This window comes from Saccharomyces paradoxus, chromosome XV, assembly GCF_002079055.1.
Source record: "Saccharomyces paradoxus chromosome XV, complete sequence".
In the NCBI taxonomy this organism is placed as follows: Eukaryota; Fungi; Ascomycota; class Saccharomycetes; order Saccharomycetales; family Saccharomycetaceae; genus Saccharomyces; species Saccharomyces paradoxus.
The window spans coordinates 884,488-909,894 of NC_047501.1; the positions used below are offsets into that span (position 1 = coordinate 884,488).

The 25,407-nt window shown below is 39.4% G+C and overlaps 10 protein-coding genes across 10 annotated transcripts; 4 read left to right on the forward strand and 6 right to left on the reverse strand.

Annotated features, from left to right (window-relative positions):
- Positions 1 to 123: 123 nt before the first annotated feature.
- Positions 124 to 1,443, reverse strand: COT1 (metal cation transporter COT1; the record flags this gene model as incomplete). The annotated part of the gene is made up of 1 exon (XM_033913538.1): positions 124 to 1,443. The coding sequence occupies one exon, from the start codon at positions 1,441 to 1,443 to the stop codon at positions 124 to 126; it is 1,320 nt and encodes a 439-aa protein (XP_033769429.1).
- A 1,800-nt stretch (positions 1,444 to 3,243) lies between these two features.
- On the forward strand, positions 3,244 to 5,346 carry FAA1 (long-chain fatty acid-CoA ligase FAA1; the record flags this gene model as incomplete). The annotated part of the gene is made up of 1 exon (XM_033913539.1): positions 3,244 to 5,346. The coding sequence occupies one exon, from the start codon at positions 3,244 to 3,246 to the stop codon at positions 5,344 to 5,346; it is 2,103 nt and encodes a 700-aa protein (XP_033769430.1).
- Positions 5,347 to 6,734: 1,388 nt separating this feature from the next.
- HSH49 (U2 snRNP complex subunit HSH49) lies at positions 6,735 to 7,376 on the forward strand (the record flags this gene model as incomplete). The annotated part of the gene is made up of 1 exon (XM_033913540.1): positions 6,735 to 7,376. The coding sequence occupies one exon, from the start codon at positions 6,735 to 6,737 to the stop codon at positions 7,374 to 7,376; it is 642 nt and encodes a 213-aa protein (XP_033769431.1).
- A 181-nt stretch (positions 7,377 to 7,557) lies between these two features.
- GNT1 (glucose N-acetyltransferase) lies at positions 7,558 to 9,033 on the reverse strand (the record flags this gene model as incomplete). Its single annotated transcript, XM_033913541.1, has 1 exon — positions 7,558 to 9,033. One exon carries the CDS (start codon positions 9,031 to 9,033, stop codon positions 7,558 to 7,560), a length of 1,476 nt encoding a protein of 491 aa, XP_033769432.1.
- Positions 9,034 to 9,965: 932 nt separating this feature from the next.
- Positions 9,966 to 12,227, forward strand: PMT3 (dolichyl-phosphate-mannose-protein mannosyltransferase PMT3; the record flags this gene model as incomplete). The annotated part of the gene is made up of 1 exon (XM_033913542.1): positions 9,966 to 12,227. One exon carries the CDS (start codon positions 9,966 to 9,968, stop codon positions 12,225 to 12,227), a length of 2,262 nt encoding a protein of 753 aa, XP_033769433.1.
- Positions 12,228 to 12,535: 308 nt separating this feature from the next.
- On the reverse strand, positions 12,536 to 14,992 carry LDB19 (Ldb19p; the record flags this gene model as incomplete). The annotated part of the gene is made up of 1 exon (XM_033913543.1): positions 12,536 to 14,992. The coding sequence occupies one exon, from the start codon at positions 14,990 to 14,992 to the stop codon at positions 12,536 to 12,538; it is 2,457 nt and encodes an 818-aa protein (XP_033769434.1).
- A 492-nt stretch (positions 14,993 to 15,484) lies between these two features.
- PRO2 (glutamate-5-semialdehyde dehydrogenase) lies at positions 15,485 to 16,855 on the reverse strand (the record flags this gene model as incomplete). Its single annotated transcript, XM_033913544.1, has 1 exon — positions 15,485 to 16,855. The coding sequence occupies one exon, from the start codon at positions 16,853 to 16,855 to the stop codon at positions 15,485 to 15,487; it is 1,371 nt and encodes a 456-aa protein (XP_033769435.1).
- Positions 16,856 to 17,175: 320 nt separating this feature from the next.
- FRT1 (Frt1p) lies at positions 17,176 to 18,978 on the reverse strand (the record flags this gene model as incomplete). The annotated part of the gene is made up of 1 exon (XM_033913545.1): positions 17,176 to 18,978. One exon carries the CDS (start codon positions 18,976 to 18,978, stop codon positions 17,176 to 17,178), a length of 1,803 nt encoding a protein of 600 aa, XP_033769436.1.
- Positions 18,979 to 19,666: 688 nt separating this feature from the next.
- MYO2 (myosin 2) lies at positions 19,667 to 24,391 on the forward strand (the record flags this gene model as incomplete). The annotated part of the gene is made up of 1 exon (XM_033913546.1): positions 19,667 to 24,391. The coding sequence occupies one exon, from the start codon at positions 19,667 to 19,669 to the stop codon at positions 24,389 to 24,391; it is 4,725 nt and encodes a 1,574-aa protein (XP_033769437.1).
- Positions 24,392 to 24,679: 288 nt separating this feature from the next.
- SNC2 (SNAP receptor SNC2) lies at positions 24,680 to 25,027 on the reverse strand (the record flags this gene model as incomplete). The annotated part of the gene is made up of 1 exon (XM_033913547.1): positions 24,680 to 25,027. One exon carries the CDS (start codon positions 25,025 to 25,027, stop codon positions 24,680 to 24,682), a length of 348 nt encoding a protein of 115 aa, XP_033769438.1.
- Positions 25,028 to 25,407: the final 380 nt, after the last annotated feature.

Consider the following 25,407-nt stretch of genomic DNA (forward strand, 5'->3'; position numbering starts at 1 on the left):
TAAACATTGTATAAAAACATTATAGACGACTATATATATGTGTGTGTGTGTGTGTGTATGTATGTATCGTATAACGATTTTTAAAAAGTATTATTTTTTTCACGCTTTTCAATACAAAGTGTTTCAATGATCCTCTAAGCAATCGGCGGTATTGCAATTGGCAGCATCGTCGATGAGACAAGTGGATTCCGAAACGCCAGTACCGCATGTCGTCGGTCTTAACGAAAGGGAATCATTTTGTGGATGAGCATCTTGGGACCCTCCCGCTCTTTCGGTCGACGTGATCCCTCTGTCAATAAACTCCGGCTGCAAAGTAGCGGAGTGAATACCATAGCGGTGAAGCTTTGATCTAACAGTTTTGGCCAGTTCAGTAAATTGGTCCGGGCTGATATCTAGTTGAATATGCAAAGATGCAATGAAAATGGACTCTGTTAAATTCCAAATATGGAAGTCATGAATAGCTATGATTCCTGGTATCTGCAAAAGATCTCTTTCAACTTGATCACCGGATAAAGCCGAAGGCGTCGCTTGCAACAAGATTTTGGAAGCCTTGCACGATAGAGGAAGCGCAGAGGAAAATATTATACCTGTGATTACCAATGAGACAAGCGGATCTGTATAATACTTCCAAGAGTAGTCGGTCTTCCAAATGAAAAATGCTGACAACATAACCCCAATGTTACCAAGAGCATCACCCAAAACGTGAAGAAACACACCATGCATATTTAAAGATCTCCTGCCCTTATTGTATTCTGTATCATTGCCGCCGCTGGCAATAGTATGGCTAGATGTTGAGTATGATGGCGTCTTGGACGTATTCTCCGGTGTCAGCAGTCTAGTGTTTTCGTTCATGAAACTATTCACTACAGCATTAGGCATAATCTCATCAATGTTATCAGTACTATCCATTGGTGTAGCGTTCCCTGTTTCGTCAACATGAGCATGTGTGTGCGTGTGAGGTGATGGCATATGGATCCCGTCGTCGGCAAAGATGCCCCCATGGGAATGTCCGTGTCCATGTCCATGCTCTTGATCATTGTCGTGGAATAAGAAAAGTCCAACGGTGTTCGATATCAACCCTGCGATGCCCACATATAAGACAAACTTAGGATTTTCAATTACAGGGGGAGCAATAATTCTCTGTAGTGCCTCAATCAGAATTGAGACGCATAAGGCGATTAGAAAGACGGCGTTAATTAAAGCACCCAAAATCTCAGCTCTTTTCCAACCATAAGTATACGTTGAATCCGGATTTCTGTTTTTGGCAACATTTACGGCCCAAAGTGCAACCACAAGAGAAATTATATCGTTTAGCATATGGAATGAGTCTGCAATTAGGGCCAGAGAGTGGGATAAGTACCCAGTGGTTATCTCTATCACGAAAAACACTGTATCCAGCAGCAGCAAGGATATAATCCTTATTTCTTTGCTTCCCAGTTTCATTTTTACTCGGTCCTTTCTTGCCTTATGTTAACTTTCTTTCAATAGATATGAAGCACTATTTTTGACAGAAGAGAAAAATATTGGCTATTAGAGTATAACCCAAAAACGCTTATCGAGCACTCAAGTAGAATATATAAGACCAATTATTCCCTCTATTGTTTAGATATTCAGCATACGGATGATCCTTCTGCTTTATGTGGATTGTCAGCATATTGCCTTCGTACAGAAAATGAAAATGCACTACTGAAAACGGGTGGGCGGATGTATGAGTGTATAGTATACACCCGATTTTTTTACCATTTTCAAGACCGGAACTATGACTATAAGTGATATGCGGCCATCAACGGCCGTGGAGTGTTACGCATGGGAACCCACATGAGTCAGCAATATTTAATGTAAGGTGATTAGACGTAGTAAGTGCTGAAAGACCGGTTGAATCGTAAAGTTCTTAAAAGGCGCCTTCTTACACACTTTTTGTTCTCCTTCGTGCAATGTCTCCTGGTCACATGATTCATTTATGCATTACCTTTGTAAACTTCGTGCCATACCGCCAGCCACAAGTGAAAAAAATAAAAAAATACCGTTAGGTTGAAAACTAGATACTGTTTAGCATAGATTATATTGAACCGTTAAATTCCCTATAATGTACTTAAAATCTTTTGCTACGATAAACCGTTTCATTCCAGTATGATGAGGAGTGATGGGTAAGCATTCTTGGTACGTATTATTTCAAGAGTTTTAAGAAAGGGTATTGGACATCATATTATAAGCCGACAAAAAATTGATTATATTTAGGTCCGCGGTAGCCACTTTATTTTTTTTTTTTTTTGGGGTTGGGGGATTGGAAAAGACAGGGGAAAAGCAAAAAATAAAAGTAAAGAAATATGAAGATTAAGCCCACTTTGATATCTCAATATTTAATATAGCTCACGAAAGCATTGGACGTGCTCATATTTTCTTGATGTATTAATTATGCGCAGTCTCATGCTTATTCCCATCATCCAAGCACGAGAGGAACCCGCCGACAAATGTTATAATAGTCACATTTATAAGGGGAGAGGGTCTTTTCGGTCCGCACAGAGCGGGCGGAGAAAACGTAACGACAAGACAAGAATACGTCACCTAAGCTACCAGAAACGTCACTACGTTGTAAACGTAACACCGATTAATGCACCTTCCCTGCTGCTCACAGTGGAAAGTGATCAGGGTCAACTAGCGCAACCGATGGCACCGGCAATATTTTATAGCACGCTGGTCCTCTGACAAGCGATCAAGCCGCGCTAAGCGCGCAGGAGAGAATCTACCTAGAAAATGGATGAAGGAGGCTTGGAATACCATCTTCTATAAGAAAATAACAGGGACAATAGTGCAGTCGATCACGCCCTGCCAGGAACATGATCACCGCCATGTGAAGATTTATGCAAGTTACAGGCACATACACATCACATTATACGAATGACATAGGGGCACCCACCCATCGCATATCAGGAGAACGTCCTTATGCATACGGGATAACTAAGGTACGTTGTTCTCGCGCGTTTTTTTTTTCTTTTGCTTTTTTTGGTTCCTTTCGCGGATATCGTATTATCGATATTACAACAAAAATGTTTGGAGATCTCCTTCACTGACTTTAAGTAAAAGGCTTTAACCGCCTATTTTTCTCTCTTTCTTCTTTTTTGCCCCTCACTCATCCTGGAACAATTGTAGTATATTTAGTAAGTTAAAAAGTACTTCGCATTGGAAAACTTTCAAGGGTACAAAGACCAGAACAAACACAAAAGACAAAAAAAAGACAACAATATGGTTGCTCAATATACTGTCCCAGTTGGGAAAGCCGCCAATGAGCATGAAACCGCTCCAAGAAGAAATTATCAATGCAGTGAAAAGCCGCTCGTCAGACCGCCAAACACCAACTGTTCCACTGTTTATGAGTTTGCTCTGGAGTGCTTCCAGAAGAACAAAAATTCCAATGCTATGGGTTGGAGGGATGTTAAGGAAATTCATGAAGAATCCAAATCGGTTATGAAAAAAGTCGATGGCAAGGAGACTTCTGTAGAGAAGAAATGGATGTATTATGAACTATCGCATTACCATTATAACTCCTTCGATCAATTAACTGATATCATGCACGACATTGGTCGTGGGTTGGTTAAAATGGGGTTAAAACCTAATGATGACGACAAGTTACATCTTTACGCCGCCACTTCCCACAAGTGGATGAAGATGTTCTTAGGTGCGCAGTCTCAGGGTATTCCTGTCGTCACTGCTTACGATACTTTGGGAGAGAAGGGGTTGATCCATTCTTTGGTGCAAACAGGGTCTAAAGCCATCTTTACAGATAACTCTTTGTTACCATCGTTAATTAAACCAGTCCAGGCCGCTCAGAACGTAAAATTCATAATTCATTTCGATTCTATCGATCCTGAGGACAAGAGGCAACGTGGTAAGATCTATCAATCTGCTCATGATGCCATCAACAAAATCAAGGAAGTGAGACCTGATATCAAGACCTTCAGTTTTGACGACATCTTGAAGCTAGGTAAAGATTCCCGTAACGAAATAGATGTTCATCCACCTAACAAAGATGATCTTTGCTGCATCATGTATACTTCAGGTTCTACAGGTGAACCAAAGGGTGTTGTCTTGAAACATTCAAATGTTGTCGCAGGTGTCGGTGGTGCAAGTTTGAATGTTTTGAAGTTTGTGGGTAACACCGACCGTGTTATTTGTTTTTTGCCACTGGCTCATATCTTTGAATTAGTTTTCGAATTATTGTCCTTTTATTGGGGGGCCTGCATTGGTTATGCCAACGTGAAAACTTTAACCAGCAGTTCCGTGAGAAACTGTCAAGGCGATTTGCAAGAATTCAAGCCCACGATCATGGTTGGTGTTGCCGCTGTTTGGGAAACAGTAAGAAAAGGAATTTTAAACCAAATCGATAACTTGCCCTTCCTCACCAAAAAAATCTTCTGGACCACGTATAATACCAAGTTGAACATGCAACGTCTCCACATTCCTGGCGGGGGCGTCTTAGGCAATTTAATTTTCAAAAAAATCAGAACTGCCACAGGTGGCCAATTAAGATACCTTTTGAACGGTGGTTCGCCAATTAGTCGAGATGCTCAGGAGTTCATTTCAAATTTGATATGCCCCATGTTGATTGGTTACGGTTTAACCGAAACATGCGCCAGTGCTACCATCTTGGATCCTGCTAATTTTGAACTCGGCGTCGCGGGTGACCTGACTGGTTGTGTCACCGTGAAACTAGTTGATGTTGAAGAATTAGGATACTTTGCTAAAAACAACCAAGGTGAAGTTTGGATCACAGGTGCCAACATCACGCCAGAATATTATAAGAACGAGGAAGAGACTTCTCAAGCTTTGACCAGCGATGGTTGGTTCAAGACCGGTGATATCGGCGAATGGGAAGCAAATGGTCACTTGAAAATCATTGACAGAAAGAAAAACTTGGTTAAAACAATGAACGGTGAATATATTGCCCTTGAAAAATTAGAATCAGTTTACAGATCTAACGAATACGTTGCTAACATTTGTGTTTACGCTGACCAATCCAAGACTAAGCCAGTCGGCATTATTGTACCAAATCATGCTCCATTAACAAAGCTGGCCAAAAAATTGGGAATCATGCAACAGAATGACAGTTCAATTAATATCGAAAATTACTTGGAGGATTCAAAATTGGTTAAAGCTGTTTATTCCGACCTTTTGAAGACAGGTAAAGACCAAGGTTTAGTCGGTATTGAATTGCTAGCAGGTATAGTGTTCTTTGACGGCGAATGGACTCCACAAAACGGCTATGTTACGTCCGCTCAGAAACTGAAAAGAAAGGACATTTTGAACGCTGTCAAAGATAAAGTTGACGCCGTCTATGGTTCCTCTTAATGGAGCTACATCTCCACGATAGCAAGCCTCGTTATACTAAAGCCCTTTTCGTTTTCTGCTTTAGAACTGCTAACAATAATAAAATAGAATAAACAGGCTATCTTGTTTGGTTGTTACTGCCTTTTTTTCTTTACCAGTCATATCAACTCATTTACGTATGTTCGTAATTTATAATAACATGTTAAAAATGGCATATACTGATATATTTATGAACACGCTGAATAATTAAAATTCACATATAATGTTTTAGATAACAACGTTGACTGCCGCATGACAGTCAATTAAGGACTAGCCATATATATATATATATATATTTAGTCAAAGCGCCCGCCCACATAAGAAGCATAACCAGAGGAGGCCTCGTCTGAAAAATGGACCCTGGGTTATTTGTTGAGCTGACAAAACACCAGGGATATTGATTACCGTAGTGCGATTATTCAGTGACTCTTCAGTATTCATTTCAACAACTCTCTACACATCATAGAACACAAACCATGGCAACCAGCCGCTCCCACACATTGTCACATAGAATGGAAGAAGAGGCACTAGAAGCTCACCCATCCTTTACGAAATGTTTTGTTTCTACGCCCGCCTTCACTTTTTTGCCTCGGTCGCCTATCAGGCACGCCCGGCACCGCGTGCCTGAGAGAATAGAAACAATACTTCTTCAGATTATGTAAATTTCTCAACAGTTTTACCAGGCACAAGGGAATGACGCGTAAATTTCGAATTTATCAAGTTTGTTGAGTGGTCTGTTGTTAGTACTTTTTACGGGCACGCGTAGTTGACACATTACGTGCGTCAGGTGGACCACTGATTTTCTACTCCATTTGCAGCAGAACGCTCTGGTGTAATAGGATAATAGTTTACTTCCCGTTGAATCGATTGAACGATGCTACTGATAGACAGCAATATCGGGGGTCCGGAAACAACGTCATTCATTGGCTTAGAATGATTTGCCTGCTTATTCATTTACATTACGAAAAATTGTGGCCTTCGTAAACATATGATGAAATGCACTATCTTTTGGTTGGAAATCCAACAAATTACTCATTAACGCCGTTGGTTTTCACTTCTCTTCATTTTTTTATTTCTCAATACGAAGGGATTTATTCTTGGCATTGTTGAAATTTTCGGCATTGCCCACAAAATTTATTCGGCGTTTATTTTCTGATCCAGGTTCAGCAAAGAGAAAGAAAATCTAACCTATTACCCCACCTTAAAGTGTAAGATGGAGTGATTGAGGTGTTACCCGGAGAAACGGATATAAGATGGAAATGGATGGGTATTCAAAGTTAGTCTCGAAGAAGAAATTACCGAGATGAGGTAAAAATAAATGGGTAGAGTACCTAGGTAAGAACGAGGAAATAATTCCAAGATTAACGTTGATGAACTACAGCACAGACTCTGCTAATACAGTTTATGTGGGGAATATAGATCCAAGGATAACCAAAGAACAGCTTTATGAACTTTTCATTCAGATTAACCCAGTTTTAAGGATTAAGTATCCGAAAGATAAAGTTCTGCAAACCTATCAAGGCTACGCATTCATCGAATTCTATAACAAGGAAGATGCTCAATATGTGATAAAAATAATGAATAATACCGTCAAGTTATATGACCGATTGATAAAAGTTCGTCAAGCAACCAACTCCACAGGAACATCTAATTTATCTTCTAATACCTCTAAGGACATAGTATTACCTATTGCTAAGTTGTTCATAAAAAACCTAGCAGATTCGATAGAAAGTGACCAACTAGCGAAGATTTTCAATAAATTCGGAAAGACAATAGGTGAACCCAAAATTTTCCACCTATCAAACGGAAAACTAAAATGTGCGTATATTTATTTTGAGGACTTTGAAAAAGCTGATTTGGCAATAAAATCCTTGAACAACCAATTAGTAGCCAATAACAGAATTGCGGTTGATTATGCCTTCAAGGAAGATGGCAGAGGTAACGCAAAATACGGCGATGGCGTTGATAGGCTGTTGAATAAAGAGGCATTAAAACACAACATGTTAAAATAAGATCCCGCTATTAATCCATTATATACTTTGCCCGTTAAAGATACCATAGCGGGCACAATCCTAGCAAAGGCTTCGCCAACAGTAGGATATATATATATATATATATATAAATGTATATATGTGCGTTGCGGACTGTATTAATTTCTGCGCTTCTTAAATTTTTCTCACTTCTCCCTCATAATTAAACGAAGCAGATTTCCCTGGATTGTATGTAGGATGCGTACACCGAGTTCCAGAGATCACAAGCTTGGTGTTCTAGCTCTGGATCCTTAGCCTTTTCTTCCTTGACGGTACATTCAAACTCCTTCATTGATGGATAATTCCAAGGCTTGGCTAATGGATAATCTGAAAAATGTATGTACTTGGAGTATGCAACAGTGCCGTTTAATCCTGCCGGAATATCGTCACCATTTTTGTCCAGTGTCTTATAGCCCAAAACGTCATTATAGATCATAGAATAGTGCTGGGGGTTTCTCAACGACCCCGTCAGTAAGCCGTACCTTGCAAACGGCAAAACCAACACCTCCGGCTTGAAAAGTTTCCTAACTTTCCTGAAGAAAATAAACTGTTCATAAATAATCTTCTTTAAATTGTACATTTCTTCATTGATCAAATCCATATCGTATTTTTCCTTCTTGTTTAAAATTTTAGGCAGCGTAACGCCGACAATTTCATCAAATACCTCCTTTGAAGGACTAATAACCATTAAATTAGAAGCAAATTTTAATTTTCCAACCTTTTTACTACTTTGGAAATCGAATAACGGCGATAAAGATGATGTAGAACTTATAATATCTTGGGCTATGTTATTCGAATCCAAGTACAACGAATGTGGCAAACTTGGTAAGTGGTTGTAAATCATCTGACCTTTTGCAATCCTTCTAGTTAGCACTTTTGTGTACGACCCAAGATTGATAGGTTGCTTTTCACGGTGTTGCGTTTCATGGTACGACTTTTCCAAATCACTGTTAGACAAAAACCAATACGTTAACGGGGCTGCAAATCTGATATAATCGGGTAGAAAGAATAATTCGTCTAAATTTGATCTTAAAATCGCATCGTTATCAAGATAAATCACACGATTAAATTCTGTTTGGTTAAATACCAGTAATTTCGTTAAACTTTCATTCCAAGGCGTAGTATCCTTTGGCTTCACAATATTGTCTATGAACTTAATAACGACCTGGCTCTCATCTATAGCTTGAATTTTGTCAAGAAGCAACTTAATATAATCTACGTTTGAAGAAGTGTTTGAGTCTAACAGATCTTTAGATATCAAAAGAACTAATTTGGCCTTTGTTCCAAACTCCTGTTTTAGATTATTGAAGATGATCAGCGTATTGCACAGATAATCCGCGTTCGTAACATAATTCACGTATGCAAACTTCGACCACTCAATAACTTCATTATTCTTCAACTCTTTATCTAAACGGGTGGCATATAACTCATCTATCGTTTTCTCAGGTATCTGCTTAATCTCTAATGGGTTGTAAATTTCGTGAAGCCCATCTTTTCTCTGCTGGAAATACTTCTTATAGTACTTTATTTCTTCATTGTATTGAAAATGAACGATACACCTTGATATTATAAATACAGTGAGGACACCGAACAAAATAAATACAACAAATCTGATTCTTCTTTTGGACACCAACCTCATAATTGGTATGATGGGGCGAAGTATACAGTTTAGTAAAACAATATGACTATGTTGCTCACAAGAGGTCGGTATTTGTTCCCCGGTGATTTCAACTAATCCACCAGCCGGATGCAGTACAATCGCTACCAATGAACGAGAACTGAGCGCTAGTTTATAGTGTACCAGATGCTAGTTTTGCCCAAACGGTCGCGTACTGAGCGGAACGAGGTAGTATAGAAATCATATTTTAGAAAGCCCTACATTTTTTCAAAACCCTAAAAGACATGTTAAAGTAACCCTACATCATTGTTGGCGGCTATTTTTTCAATGTCAAAACATCTTATCCACATTTTCCAAATGAATAGCTCTCATCAAAAAATGTCAGTGAAATAATCATTGGAATATGCTCCTAAATGCAGCAATTCTTAAAAGGTTAGAGGATACTACCAAAAAAGAAAAGTAATCTGTTTGCTTCCATTTCCGCTGAAAAAGGAATGTAAAACATTCGCTGCGACTTAAAAACGCAACAGTGTTACTCCGCCTAAATAGTATCTTCTTAACTTTTGCCTTCTTACTTTGTTTCCCTTCCTCTATAAGTATACTGTGTTCTTTTATAGCGACCATCCCAGGAACATTGCAACTAAAAGGAACCCGCGCCGGATTAGTATGGCAAATAACTTAACGAATGTTTGCGTTAACGAAAATGTGTATGTAGAGAATGAATGAATCACCACCCTGGAAAAACTCGTTTAAGAACAAAACTCAGATCTGAACTAGGCACTCGCGCCCTTTAATTGAATATCGCGACGCGAGAAAAGGCAAATATAATAGAAGGACACCTGGTCAGTGAACAATAGAAAATCTCGAAAGAAGGGCGTTCCAACAGCTCCCTTGACGTAAGATTAAAACGAAGAATCCTCTCCTCCGAACACCGGCAAATAAAATAACATACAATGCCGTACAGAGTGGCGACCGGCTATAGTGAAAAAAGTACCAACGATGAGTTGATATGGAGAAGGCCAATAGTGAAAGAGGAACTCGAGAATGGTGACAATTTCTTAATGGATGATGCTAAGTCATATGATAAAGTCAAGAACGAGAACGCAGTATCACACCTAGATACCATAGTTATGCCCATCATTTTCACTGCACTAGGTATGTTCACTAGAATGTATAAGATTGGTCGTAATAATCATGTGGTTTGGGATGAGGCTCATTTTGGTAAGTTCGGTTCCTACTACCTGAGACACGAATTCTACCATGATGTTCATCCACCCCTAGGTAAAATGCTTGTTGGACTATCTGGTTACTTGGCTGGCTACAATGGTTCTTGGGACTTCCCCTCTGGTGAAGTTTATCCCGACTATATCGATTACGTCAAAATGAGATTATTCCAGGCAATGTTTTCATCGCTGTGCGTACCACTGGCCTATTTCACAGGGAGGGCTATCGGATTTTCTAGGCTGAGTGTTTGGCTATTTACAATTCTAGTTATTTTTGAGAATTCCTACGCAACATTGGGTAAATTCATTCTCCTAGATTCAATGTTGCTTTTCTTTACTGTCTCTTCTTACTTTTGTCTTGCCAAATTCCATACCATGAGGAAGTCTTCCTTTTCGGTTAAATGGTGGCTATGGTTATGCCTCACCGGGTTAAATTTGGGTTGTGCAATATCTGTGAAAATGGTAGGTCTTTTCATCATCAGCGTAGTAGGCATTTACACCATCAGCGAACTATGGAATCTCCTAAGTGATAAATCGGTATCTTGGAAGGTTTATGTCAACCATTGGCTGGCAAGAATATTTGGGCTTATCATTATTCCTGTTTGCGTTTTTTTACTATGTTTTAAAATTCATTTCGATTTACTGTCCAACTCAGGGCCTGGGGACTCTACCATGCCATCATTATTCCAGGCTAGTCTGAACGGTACAAAAGTGGGTAAGGGACCACGTGATGTTGCCTTGGGGTCTTCTATTATTTCCATCAAAAACCAAGCATTAGGAGGCGCTTTATTGCATTCTCATGTTCAACCGTTTCCAGAAGGTTCTGGGCAGCAACAAGTGACTGTCTATGGTTACAGTGATGCCAACAATGAATGGTTCTTTCAAAGAATTAGGGGATTCGAACCCTGGACTGATGCTGAGAACAAGACAATCGAATTTGTCAAGGGCGGCGAAATGTATAGGTTAATGCATCGCGTTACAGGCAAGAATCTACACACCCATGAGGTTCCAGCTCCCATATCGAAAAGCGAATATGAAGTGTCTGCTTATGGAGATGTTGACCTAGGTGACTACAAAGATAACTGGATTATAGAAATCGTTGAACAAGTGGGGAAAGAAGATCCAACATTGTTACATCCTCTTTCCACGTCTTTCCGTATCAAAAATTCTATACTGGGCTGCTATTTAGCTCAGTCAGGTAATCATTTGCCAGAGTGGGGTTTTAGACAAGGAGAAGTTGTCTGTTTAAAACATGCCTCCAAAAGGGATAAGAGAACCTGGTGGAATATCGAAACACATGAAAATGAAAGGTTACCAGAGGAAGAAAATTTTGTGTATCCAAAGACTTCATTCTTCAGGAATTTCATGCAGTTAAATTCAGCAATGATGGCAACCAACAATGCTTTGGTACCAAACCCTGAAAAGTTTGATGGTATAACTTCATCTGCTTGGCAATGGCCAACTCTAAACGTCGGAGTAAGATTATGCGAGTGGAGTGAAAAATCTGTAAAATACTTTTTATTAGGATCTCCTGCGTCCGTCTGGCCTTCAAGCATCGCTGTTTGTGCACTGATAGTACACGTTATATTTTTAACTCTGAAATGGCAGAGACAACATGTTGTTCTATCCGATCCTGTTGAACGTGACGTATTCTTTATGGCAGCATTTTATCCGTTGCTGGCTTGGCTTTTACATTATATGCCATTTGTAGTCATGTCAAGAGTTGTATACGCTCACCACTATCTACCCACCCTTTATTTTGCCTTAATGATTTTGTCATATTACTTCGATATGTTTACCAAACGTTGGGCTACAAGAAGTACCGGCAAATTACTAAGGCTGGGCGCTTATATTGCATATGGATCACTCGTAATTGCTGGATTTTTCTATTTCTCTCCGTTTAGTTTTGGGATGGATGGTCCAGTAGAAGATTACGCGTACTTGGCATGGCTACCTACGTGGCAAATTGTTGAAGACATACGTAACAGATAGATATATAGAGTGATTGAAAGTTTATCTTTGCCATATAAAAAAAATTAAGTGATACACCAGACAATTTTTTCCACCAATACCTTCTTTATCGTAACAAAGCTAGTGTACTTCTAACAATATGAAGCTATTGATTTAGTCTGCACTAAAAAGTGCGAGAAAAAATGCTTGAGTGCTAAACAATGCTTATACGCAGTTGTATGTGAAATGTATCAAACCATGGTCAAGGTTTATATCTTAATCAGATTTGTAGTTTTCAGGTATATAAGATGAAAGTCTCTGGTGAATACCTTTAGCGAATATTATAAAATCTACTGAGTTATTCTATTGGAATCTAGAAAATCGGAAAAGTTTTGTATTCTGATATCTCTTGTGCTATGTGGTGTTAACACTTGTCCACGAAAAGGTACGCTACCCTGGACGCTAACAACACTTTCCAGTGGTGGTGATTGTACTGTGGTAAGAGATCTTTGTGAAGTGGAAGCAGGGTGATAATGATGTGCAGTTGGTGGTATCGTTAGTTTATTTTGTGTGATTGTTACTTTCTGTATGTTGGGACCAGATTCGACTCCTTGGCTGTCATCATTTCCATTATCGTCATCACTGCTACCCCCAAAATCATTTTCTGATCTAACAGGAGTACTCATTGTTGAATAAAGTTTGTTCTTAGTTCTATTAATTATAGAGAGTTCATAACATGGGGGTGAGAGCAGCTTGACATCTTGGTAAATGGGAGGAACTTCTTCATCCCAGGAGATTCCAAGTCCTGATCTTTCAGTAATCGTTAATCTGAACTGCATTCTTAAAACACGTGCAGCACCAGTAGGAACACTCACTATATTGGAGTTATTAGTACCATTAGCTGCCTTCTCTTTATTGATACTATGGTTAGACTTATTACTATTCACCGGCGTTATATCTTCAGGCTCCATGCGCCGTACCTTTGGTGTATTTCTGTTTGCAAACATTGGAGATAATTCTGCTAGACGTTGATCAGGATTATGAACATTCATTGTACCGCTATTAGTTTCTTTCTTGTTTTTAGAGTTTGGTTTACGTATAGGTTGCCCATTTGCATATTGTAATGTTTCTTCTGCAACAACTATTTCCACTGCCAAGATATGGCTTACATATAAACCTAAATTTGGATCCTGTATATCGCAAGCCACATTGATGCTGGATTTCTTATTGCTCGTGGTAGGAGTTTGTAGTGTTGATGCATGCATTACCGGATTAGAGACGCCTGAATTAAGTCCCATGCAGTCTATTTCAGTAACTAGCTCAATCTTTCCATTATTGTCAAAATCAGTCTTCCATCCACTCTTCATTTCTCCCTTGGAAATTATCCGAACTTCTTCTGTAAATAAACTGCTATTGTTTTTTAACTCTTGTTGAAGTTGCTGCTGTCTTGCACGCTGTTGTTGCATTAGTAGCTCTTGACGTAAAGCGTCATCGCTAGGATGAATGAATTCACTACCAGGTTGATCTTCCTCATCTTCATTAACAGGATTTTCATCATCCAGTCCAACATTACCAGTTGAAGCTGGACCCGAAGAACTAGGTACTTGTTCACGATCTGGCTCGCCTGGAAGCCTTTGAGACGGCATATTTTCTAAAGAATTTACCGCAACTCGGATTTGTGGGCCTAGTTCACCATAACGCTTGATATGACTACGTGGCTTTTTACCTTTTTCTGATTCTTTTATTTTAACCTGCTCTTCTAGTTGTCTCAATTCATGTTTATGCACTGGGCAAGCATGTGCTTTAACTCTTGTGGTTTCTTCAATTCTCCAACTCAATTTACGCATTCGCCATCTCCTATCCCCAGAAGAAACGCCATCTAATTTCATCTCCAAGGGAAAAGTAGATTTAGGATAAACAACATTAGGAAGAACCGCAGCGGCAGTTAATTCGGTGGGAGGGAATACTCTTAAAGAATTCTTATCAGGCCCACGCGGTATACTCCGAGTCACAGCAATGGGCATCACTAGTTGTAACAACTGTTTCTTAGGAGAGCTTCCCTCCTTCCTGGGAGTGGAATGACCAGGGGAGAGGGAATTTCTATAGGGGTCCATGTATGTTACAACAGCAATAAGTTCGTATTTGACTTGAGTCTCAGCCGTAGAACCGAGTGATGAAGAACACGGGACAGACCCTGGTATAAGATAGGAAAACGGGTAAGAGTGACTTCCAACGGAAAGATCCTGGGTATTTCTCTGGATTTCCCAGCTTTTCATGTTCGTAATCTTTGTTTTACAGTTCATACAGGTTTGCATGGAGGAAACATTGGCTACAAACGGCTTATGGAAGTGGATCTTCTGTACCAAACTTAGTGTTACTGACGTGATTGTAATCTTGGTATAGCCGGCCATTATTCTTAAATTAGCAGGTGTGGGAGAATGGGACGTAGACGTAGAAGACGTTGAAAGAGAAATATTTGACGTAGATGTTGACAAGCTCGACAGTCTAGATGAAAGTGCAGAACCAAATGTGCTCTTTCTCTTTAAGCTTTTAGTAGCTGCTGACACGTTGGATTCTGTAATCTTTAAAGACTTATCTTCGCTACTACTGTAGGGATCGATAACCGTCACAGTGAAAAGTCCACTTAATACAGCACCTGATGATTCCGTAGCAGATCCATAAAGGACACATGGCGGTGATTCTATATCAACGGAAAGAGTCAGTGGAAGAATCCGTCCTTTCTTGTTGCTATTACTGTAGCCGTTATTATTGGGCTGATGTCCAGAGGTAAGGCGTGAAAATGCCATGCTAAAATGTATTTTTTAGTGATATGTATAATAAGTGCGATCAAAAATTAGCAATTTCTGGATGTTGAATGTGAGCCACAGCGTTCTCCTCCGAAAATGCAAGCTATAACGTGGCTCGACTTATGATTCCGAAATCAGAAGCTTAAATACTGCAAAAAAAAGGGAGAGTAACAACTAATTGGGTAAAGCAACCAATCTTAATCAAACTTATTATTCAAAGTATTCGGATTAAATGCTGTAGTAAAAAAAATGCCTATGGTCTATATGAGTTGCGCTTTTCGTATGGATTCAATAGGTATTGAAGTCAGCTCAAATCACATTTTTGTCTTGAAGCTTCCGCCAAAAGAAAAAAAAATCGTTAATAGCGACACAGGAAAGCAATTAACTATCACGCTACAGAACGCGATAATGACAGTACGTATTTGGTGGTTTTATTAAAGTTATGTATACGTATTCTTCATCCATGGGACTAGGATTTTTCCTTGAGAAACTCTACAATGTGACAGTCTTTACATCTAGATCCTTATGAACAAAGGCCTTGTTACCGCCAGCACCGAGATAGTCACTCGCGACCTGACCATCACCTCTTATTTGGTACTGATAGCTAACCAGGCCGTCCAAACCAACCGGACCACGTGCGTGAATTTTGGAGGTAGAAATACCTACCTCAGCACCAAAACCGTATCTGAAACCATCCGCAAATCTAGTTGATGCGTTCCAGTAAACACCAGAGGAGTCGACACCCTTCATAAATTTTTCAGCATTTGCTTTGTTCTCCGTTACAATAGCATCGGTATGTCTCGAAGAATGAGTATTTATGTGTTGAATAGCCGCTTCTGTAGATGTAACAAATTTGGCAGCCAAATCCAAGGATAAAAATTCCTTATCGAAATCTTGCTCTTCATCGGCATCAACGGTTTTGGATTGATTTGCTTTTGTTAATTTTCCTAGCTCATTTAGTTTATTAAAATATGCAGTTTTCAAGTCCTTTGTAGCGTGAATAGTCACTCCGCCTTCCGAGGTTAAGTTTTCCAGAACTTCCCACCATTTCGACAATTTTGGGTTAATTAACAATGTTTCCATAGCATTGCATCCAGCTGGGTAATTAGTCTTAGCGTCTAAACTAATTCTTTTCGCCTTGGTCAAATCTGCCTCTTCATCCAAGTAAATTGAGCAAATACCGTCTGCATGGCCCAGCACGGGAATTTTTGTGGTGTCCTTGATTTTTCTCACTAAGGCATTAGAACCACGAGGAACAACTAAGTCAATGTACTCATCTTGATCCAACAAATCGGAAACATCCTGTCTGGTTTCGATCAATTGCACGGAGCCCACAGGAACGCCAGTGTGACTTTGGAATTGCGCAATGGTGTCATTAACGATCTTTGACATTTCCCTGAACGTGTTCACAGACTCTTTACCACCTTTCAAAATTGCAGCATTGCCCGACTTGATACTCAATGCAGTAATATTGGCAATTACTTCTGGACGGGATTCAAAGATAACTAACAAAACACCGACTGGAGCGGTAACTTGGTACAACGTCAAGCCATCATCTAATTCTCTGGCCATTTTAACCTTACCAACAGGGTCTTCCAACTCGGCTACGTCTCTGACACCTTGTAACATGACATCAAACTTGTCCCCTTTAAACAGGTCGAGACGTTTTAGTAAAGAATCCGCCAGACCAGTCTCTTTAGCAACAGCTAAGTCCATTTTATTGGCCTTTTCAATGGCATGCGCATTAGCCTTTAGGGCATCGTGAATTTTGTATAAGATATCTGACCTACCCTCGTTCGAGATGGTCTTCAAAATATTACCTGCTTTACGAGCGTTTTGAGCTATTTGTTGTGAATTGGACATCTTTATATTGGTTTCTGTGCTCCTTTGATTCTTATTCTTCTCACCAATATGCATTTACTTTTACTCTTCCCTTCTTGAAGCGTTAAAAAAACGGCTGCCGACTTTTTTTCATTTTTGACTCATTAACCCAACGCCATAAATGAAGAACGAAATTTGGCCACTGCATCGCCTTTGCTGTCTCATCGATTCAAATGTCCATGCGCGTTAATTAATGTGTATAAATTATATATATGTATATATAGGCGTCTATTACTATGCTTGGGGCTGATTTCCTATTTGTACGTGAACCTCGTTTATAAGAGAACTTTTTTTTTTGACCTTTAATGGGCAAAAAATCGAGTTATCAAATTTTTGACATAAATGATGAAGCCGCACATCAAAACCAATGCAATGATGTCAATAATAAAGTACCTATAGAGGTAGATGGATTTCGTGTTATTTTTCGATTTATTCAACACATTCTTCAGCTCTATCAAACTATCCATTTCCCTTAGGGAGGACTTTTGTTTACTTAACCTTTCCTGACAAACTTCCATTCTCCTTTCCAATCCTTGTAGTTGCACTACACTTTCTTCCACCGAGGTCTTTAATTCATTAATAAATGCCCTATCATCATCCTCGTCAAAGTCTGATCTCAACTTGACCAAGAATTGTTCAACCACCGTGGTCCGCAAGGTGGTCATTTCGTCTAATAAAAGGGTCAATTCTCCCGATAGAAGGTCGTATTTTTGTATCGTCTTTTGAACGTTGTTTTCATTCTTGATTATTGTATCATTTAAATTTCTTCTCATTTCATTTTCGATTTTCACTAGAAGTGCCGAAATGTGATTTTGATAGTAATTTAGTTCATCAATGTTATCATTCAAATTTGAATTACTCTTTGAAATAGAGTTTGAGCTGGAATCAGGAGTAACCGCAGAAACTTTGTTATTGTTCACCTTCAGTACGCTCTTGAGCTTCGTGGAAGAATCTGCTGACTTCTGTCTATCCAGTGAATACTTAAATCCTAAGGCATCATATCCAGGGACAGTCGAAGAGCTTGATGAGTTCCTTGCTTTCCTCTTGTTAGTTAAATGGCCCAAAGAGGGGTACACACCGTTTAAGCTTCTTCTGTCTACATCTTCTGAATCCGATGATGCAGATGATGTAGACGAAAAGGCTGACGACGACAAAAAGGTTGGTACGTTAGAACGTGAATACAAAAATGATGAAGAATCGTTGACGGCGGAACCGTCCAAATCATGATAAAACAAAGATGTACTGGGGGAGGAGTTTACGGAAAGTTGTGATTGAGAATGCGTGTTCCCTGATTTAATGCCGCCAGCGGTGGATGAGGGCTCAAACACTACCGACTCCCTCAACGTATCGAAAGGATCTGAATTCCCCAACGAAGGCTGCAAAAATTGGTTCACCAATCGTTTCCTCTCATAATCAAAAGAACCCGCGGATGATCTGCGTTGCGAAGAGGAGGAGCCCTGTATTTGATTGAAAGCTAGCCCAGTATGGCAGCTTTGGAAAACGGACATCGACCCACGACGTCCCCTACTAAGGCAAAACATCCTGGCCCTATTAGAGTTACAATCATTTTTTGCTGACACTCTGAATGGATCATCTAAACTGGATGCCCCACTATACGATCTACGGTGTCGGCTCACTCTATTATCAATGTCATCCTCAAACAAAAAGTCACTAAACTTCCCGGTTTTGGTGGACCCTAGGACAGGCAGGCTAGACATCTCCAACGAGTGTTGTCGTACCCCATGTGCCCTATTCTTCGCCACATGTAAATGTCTCCTATCATGCGACACAGGCTGTTTCTCCTTCTCCTTCTCCCTTTCCTTTTGTAAAAGCGATCCTAGATTAACTTCAGTACTTGGCCTTGGCACCACCGGATTATCATTCACTGCTATGACAGGCAGCCTAGAAGATGATTTCGAAAAGTGTGCAATACTTGTATTTGTTTGTACTGGTTGCGGCTGTGGCTGTAGAATGGGTTCCTTTACCTTCACTGCGTCGCCACTGGAAGCCCTTCTTCCCTTACAAAAGCCTCTTGGGAACGAGGGAGGTAACAGAGTACAGTTCCTTGATCCAGGATTTTCCATCCTGTCAATTAGCAAGTTCATTTCCGCCTTAATGTATCAGCTATAATTCGAACTAAAAAAAAGGCAAAAAAAAATAGAGTGATAGGAAGCTCTTTCCTCCACAAATAGAGTGATCTACTCGAACACCTGTCAATAAATAAACAGGCTCGGACACGCCTCAAAACTCCTGTCACTGGTTTATCTTTCTTGTTGAAGTACGATGTGTCAAGCCGGCATTTCTCGATGCTTATCTGGTTTAGTTTACGCTGTTAAAACCAAAACCCCAACAGGTTTTCGAGCCCTAGCGTATGTAGGGTTAATCTGGATACTACATAGGTGAATTTGATCATTAACAGTTTCACCTAATGACACATTTTCAAAAAGATAGGGCATGTGCTATTACCCGTCTCAGGGCTACTTGTGATTTTTTCCTTTTTTTTTGTTTATGATCGCGCTTCTCGAAAAGCCAAATATCAGAAATCCCAAACACGCTTCATTTGATACGATTTATAGTCTGCGTTTCAGAAATCTACTGATCTTGTAGGCCAATCAGAAAACAAAAATTCTTCGCAAAGGCATTCCACTTTTCCCGCTTGAAGTTGTTTAGTCGATTTCTGCCTCATTGCTTGTTTTTCGTTTTTTAAGGTACTATTCAACGCCACTCCATTGGACAGCGATACATATACCATTGTACATATAAGACATAAAGCCACAGCTATCACAGCATAGGATGTCGTTTGAAGTGGGTACACGATGCTGGTATCCTCACAAAGAATTGGGCTGGATTGGGGCGGAAGTAACCAAAAATGAGTTCAACGACGGCAAGTACCACCTGGAGTTGCAACTGGAAGACGATGAAGTCGTGTCCGTGGACACAAAAGACTTAAATAACGATAAGGACCAATCTTTGCCGCTTCTTAGAAACCCTCCCATTTTGGAAGCGACGGAAGATTTGACTTCTCTATCATACTTGAATGAGCCTGCGGTTTTACATGCCATCAAACAGCGTTATTCTCAATTGAATATCTACACGTACTCGGGTATCGTGCTGATCGCTACAAACCCTTTTGACCGCGTCGACCAGCTTTATACACAAGACATGATTCAGGCTTATGCGGGCAAACGCAGAGGTGAACTGGAACCTCACTTGTTTGCCATTGCCGAAGAAGCGTATAGATTGATGAAGAATGACAAACAAAATCAAACCATTGTCGTAAGCGGTGAGTCTGGTGCCGGTAAAACAGTTTCCGCCAAGTATATTATGCGTTATTTTGCTTCTGTCGAGGAGGAAAATTCTGCTACTGTACAACATCAAGTGGAAATGTCTGAAACAGAACAAAAGATTCTAGCCACAAATCCCATTATGGAAGCATTCGGTAATGCTAAAACTACCAGAAATGACAACTCTTCCAGATTTGGTAAGTATCTAGAAATTTTATTCGATAAGGACACATCTATCATTGGAGCAAGGATCCGCACGTACTTACTGGAACGTTCCAGATTAGTTTATCAGCCTCCAAGTGAAAGAAACTATCACATATTTTATCAATTAATGGCTGGATTACCAGACCAGACTAAGGAAGAGTTGCACCTTACAGATGCCTCGGATTATTTCTACATGAACCAAGGTGGCGACACCAAGATTAACGGTATCGACGATGCCAAGGAATACAAAATTACAGTTGATGCGTTGACACTAGTCGGGATCACCAAGGAAACTCAACACCAAATATTCAAGATTTTGGCCGCACTTCTGCATATCGGTAACATAGAAATAAAGAAAACTAGGAATGATGCCTCATTATCTGCTGATGAGCCAAATCTGAAACTCGCGTGCGAATTGTTGGGCATTGATGCCTACAATTTCGCCAAATGGATCACCAAAAGGCAAATCATTACAAGATCAGAGAAGATCGTTTCGAACCTAAACTATAACCAAGCTTTGGTTGCCAAAGATTCCGTAGCCAAGTTCATTTATTCTGCCCTTTTCGACTGGCTTGTTGAGAATATCAACACCGTGTTATGCAACCCGGCTGTGAACGACCAAATTAGCTCATTCATTGGTGTTCTAGATATTTATGGATTTGAACATTTTGAGAAAAATTCATTTGAACAATTTTGTATTAACTATGCCAACGAAAAACTACAACAAGAGTTCAACCAACACGTTTTCAAATTAGAGCAAGAAGAATACGTTAAAGAAGAAATCGAATGGTCGTTTATAGAATTTAACGATAATCAACCTTGTATTGATCTGATTGAAAATAAATTGGGTATTTTATCACTGCTTGACGAAGAAAGTAGATTACCTGCTGGTTCTGACGAATCTTGGACACAAAAACTTTATCAAACTTTGGATAAATCCCCTACAAATAAGGTGTTTTCTAAACCAAGGTTTGGGCAGACTAAATTTATCGTGAGTCATTATGCTCTTGATGTTGCCTATGACGTGGAAGGATTTATTGAAAAGAATAGAGACACTGTGTCCGACGGACATTTGGAAGTGCTGAAGGCCTCTACCAACGAGACATTAATAAATATCTTAGAAGGATTGGAAAAAGCTGCCAAAAAACTGGAAGAAGCCAAAAAGCTTGAATTAGAACAAGCTGGCAGTAAAAAACCGGGACCGATAAGAACGGTTAACAGGAAACCTACTTTGGGTTCCATGTTTAAGCAATCTTTAATTGAACTAATGAATACCATCAACTCAACTAATGTTCATTACATTCGTTGTATAAAGCCGAATGCAGATAAAGAAGCTTGGCAATTCGATAATTTGATGGTATTGTCTCAACTCAGAGCCTGTGGTGTTTTGGAAACCATTAGAATATCTTGTGCTGGGTTTCCTTCTAGGTGGACTTTTGAAGAATTTGTATTAAGGTACTACATTTTGATACCACATGAGGAGTGGGACCTAATTTTCAAAAAAAAGGAAACCACGGAAGAAGACATCATATCAGTGGTGAAAATGATTTTAGATGCTACTGTGAAGGACAAATCCAAATATCAGATTGGTAATACAAAAATTTTCTTCAAAGCTGGTATGCTTGCTTATCTGGAAAAACTGAGAAGCAACAAGATGCATAATTCCATTGTCACAATTCAAAAGAAAATTAGAGCTAAATATTACCGTAAACAATATTTGCAAATATCACAATCCATCAATAATTTGCAGAGCAACGTCAAAGGTTTCGTTATTCGTCAACGCGCTAATCATGAAATGAAAGTTAATTGTGCGAACTTACTGCAAGCTGCTTATAGAGGTCATGCGATCCGTGCCAGCGTGTTCAATGTACTGAAAGCAATCATAAGTTTGCAAACGAAGATTAGAAAAGAATTAAAACAAAGACAACTGAGACAGGAACATGAATACAATGCTGCGGTAACTATTCAAAGTAAAGTCAGAACTTTTGAGCCGAGATCTAGATTTTTATGCACTAAAAGGGACACTGTTGTTGTCCAATCATTGATCAGAAGAAGAGTTGCTCAACGAAAATTGAAGCAATTGAAGGCTGACGCCAAATCAGTCAATCATTTGAAAGAAGTAAGTTATAAGTTAGAGAATAAAGTGATTGAACTAACGCAAAACCTAGCATCTAAGGTCAAAGAAAATAAAGAAATGACAGAAAGAATTAAAGAATTGCAGGTTCAAGTGGAAGAGAGTGCCAAATTACAAGAGACGCTAGAAAATATGAAAAAAGAACACTTGATAGATATTGATAATCAAAAGACTAAAGATATGGAACTACAAAAAACCATTGAGGGCAATTTGCAATCCACTGAGCAAAGTCTAAACGACGCCCAATTAGAGTTGGAAGGAATGGTTAAACAACATGATGAACTGAAAGAAGAATCTAAAAAACAACTCGAAGAATTGGAGCAAACAAAGAAAACATTGGTTGAATACCGGACATTAAATGGGGATTTGCAAAACGAAGTTAAATCTTTAAAGGAAGAAATTGTTAGATTACAAACTGCCATGTCGCTGGGCACTGTCACGACTAGCGTATTACCTCAAACACCATTAAAGGATGTAATGGGAGGTGGTGCTTCAAATTTCAATAATATGATGCTTGAAAATCCAAACTTGTCACCTAACGACTTGAACTTAAAGTCTAGATCCACTCCATTGCCCGGAAACAATCACATTGATTCATTGAGTGTCGATCGCGAAAACGGAGTCAATGCTACACAAATCAATGAAGAGTTATACAGATTATTGGAGGACACTGAAATTTTGAACCAAGAAATTACAGAAGGCCTATTAAAGGGATTTGAAGTTCCAGATGCTGGTGTAGCTATTCAACTAAGTAAAAGAGACGTTGTTTATCCGGCTAGAATACTGATTATAGTGTTAAGTGAAATGTGGAGATTCGGGCTAACCAAGCAAAGTGAAAGTTTCCTTGCTCAAGTGTTAACCACAATTCAGAAAGTCGTCACCCAATTGAAGGGTAACGATTTAATCCCAAGCGGTGTATTCTGGTTAGCAAACGTTAGGGAGTTATACTCATTTGTGGTGTTTGCCCTGAATTCTATTCTAACTGAAGAAACCTTCAAAAATGGTATGACCGATGAGGAGTATAAAGAGTATGTTTCATTGGTTACAGAACTTAAGGATGATTTTGAAGCACTAAGTTATAACATATACAACATTTGGCTGAAAAAATTGCAAAAGCAGTTGCAAAAAAAGGCCATAAATGCTGTGGTCATATCCGAATCGTTACCAGGATTCAGCGCGGGAGAAACCAGTGGGTTTTTGAACAAGATTTTCGCTAATACTGAAGAATATACAATGGACGATATTTTGACCTTCTTCAACAGCATATACTGGTGCATGAAATCTTTCCATATTGAAACTGAAGTGTTCCACGCTGTAGTCACAACTTTGTTGAATTACGTGGATGCAATTTGTTTTAACGAGTTGATCATGAAACGTAATTTCTTGTCCTGGAAAAGAGGCCTTCAATTGAACTACAATGTCACTAGATTAGAGGAATGGTGCAAGACGCATGGCTTAACAGATGGTACTGAGTGCTTACAACATTTGATTCAGACCGCTAAACTACTTCAAGTCCGCAAGTATACCATCGAAGATATTGATATCTTAAGAGGAATCTGTTATTCACTGACGCCTGCACAGTTGCAAAAATTGATATCGCAATACCAGGTGGCAGATTATGAGTCTCCTATTCCACAGGAAATCTTAAGATACGTTGCTGACATTGTTAAGAAAGAAGCTGCGTTATCTACATCAGGCAATGACTCCAAGGGTCACGAGCATAGCAGTAGTATATTTATCACTCCAGAAACAGGGCCGTTCACTGACCCGTTCAGTTTGATAAAGACCAGAAAGTTTGATCAAGTAGAGGCCTATATACCAGCGTGGTTATCCTTGCCTTCGACGAAGAGAATTGTTGATCTTGTTGCCCAGCAAGTCGTTCAAGACGGCCATTAGTACTGATGGCGCGAGAAACAGAATTGTACATGAATGCTAAAAAAAGAAATGACAAAAAAGGAAAAAAAAAAAACTACATAGTTAATTAATAATAGAAGTATTTCTCAATAGTATGATAAAGAAATCGATATTATGGAAAATCTTAGGCAAGCGCTGTGTTGTTGTACACTGCACTAACTGTATTTTGCTTCTTACTGAATTTATAGGTTATGATTATATTATTATTATTACTATTATGACTATTGTATATATATATTTTTTAAGATTAGCATCGGGAACCGATGAGCGTTAGCTGAAATGGACGACAATAGGGACGATAATTACCACAAGTAAGATAATAACGACCAAGAATAAACACATCCTCATTTTTAGATCCTTCCACCACATTTGCTTTCTGACTCTGTTGGCGCCTCTCTTGAAGCCTTGTGCGGAGATAGCCAAATTATCTGCTTTGTCCTCAATGGAGGTTAATCTTTCACCACGTTCAGCAACCTTGTTGATGTTGTCTCTCATTATTCCCACCGTATCATCGATCTCTTGTCTCAAAGCAGCAGTCTTGTTCTGGGAATTCGGGTTTGCACTTGAGGCACTCTCCTCTGGAGGTACATATGGATCGTATGGCACTGATGACGACATAATTCTGCGTTCTTAATTTGTATTTAAAGGTGTTCCGAAATGTATGCTTGATTTACAGATACTATCCGCTTAGTAGCTACTTTATACCTTGCTATAGAATGCAAACTATGTTTCAACTAATAGTTGAAGAAAACTAACTGGCTCCCCGCTTTTGCATCTTTTGGGTGCGACAACTGGTGTTTGTTTGGTCGCGCTGCACCACTCGCGCGCTGCAAGGCCAAAATCCGAAGAATTTTGAGCCACTTTTGCGGAATGCAGCAGAAAGAAGAAAAACTGTCACGTGTATATCATGTGACTAATATCACTATGAACGCTCCGTGGAATGGAGTTTTGGGGCGAGTGAATCATTCCGTGCATTGCTTCAGCCGCACATGGTTTTG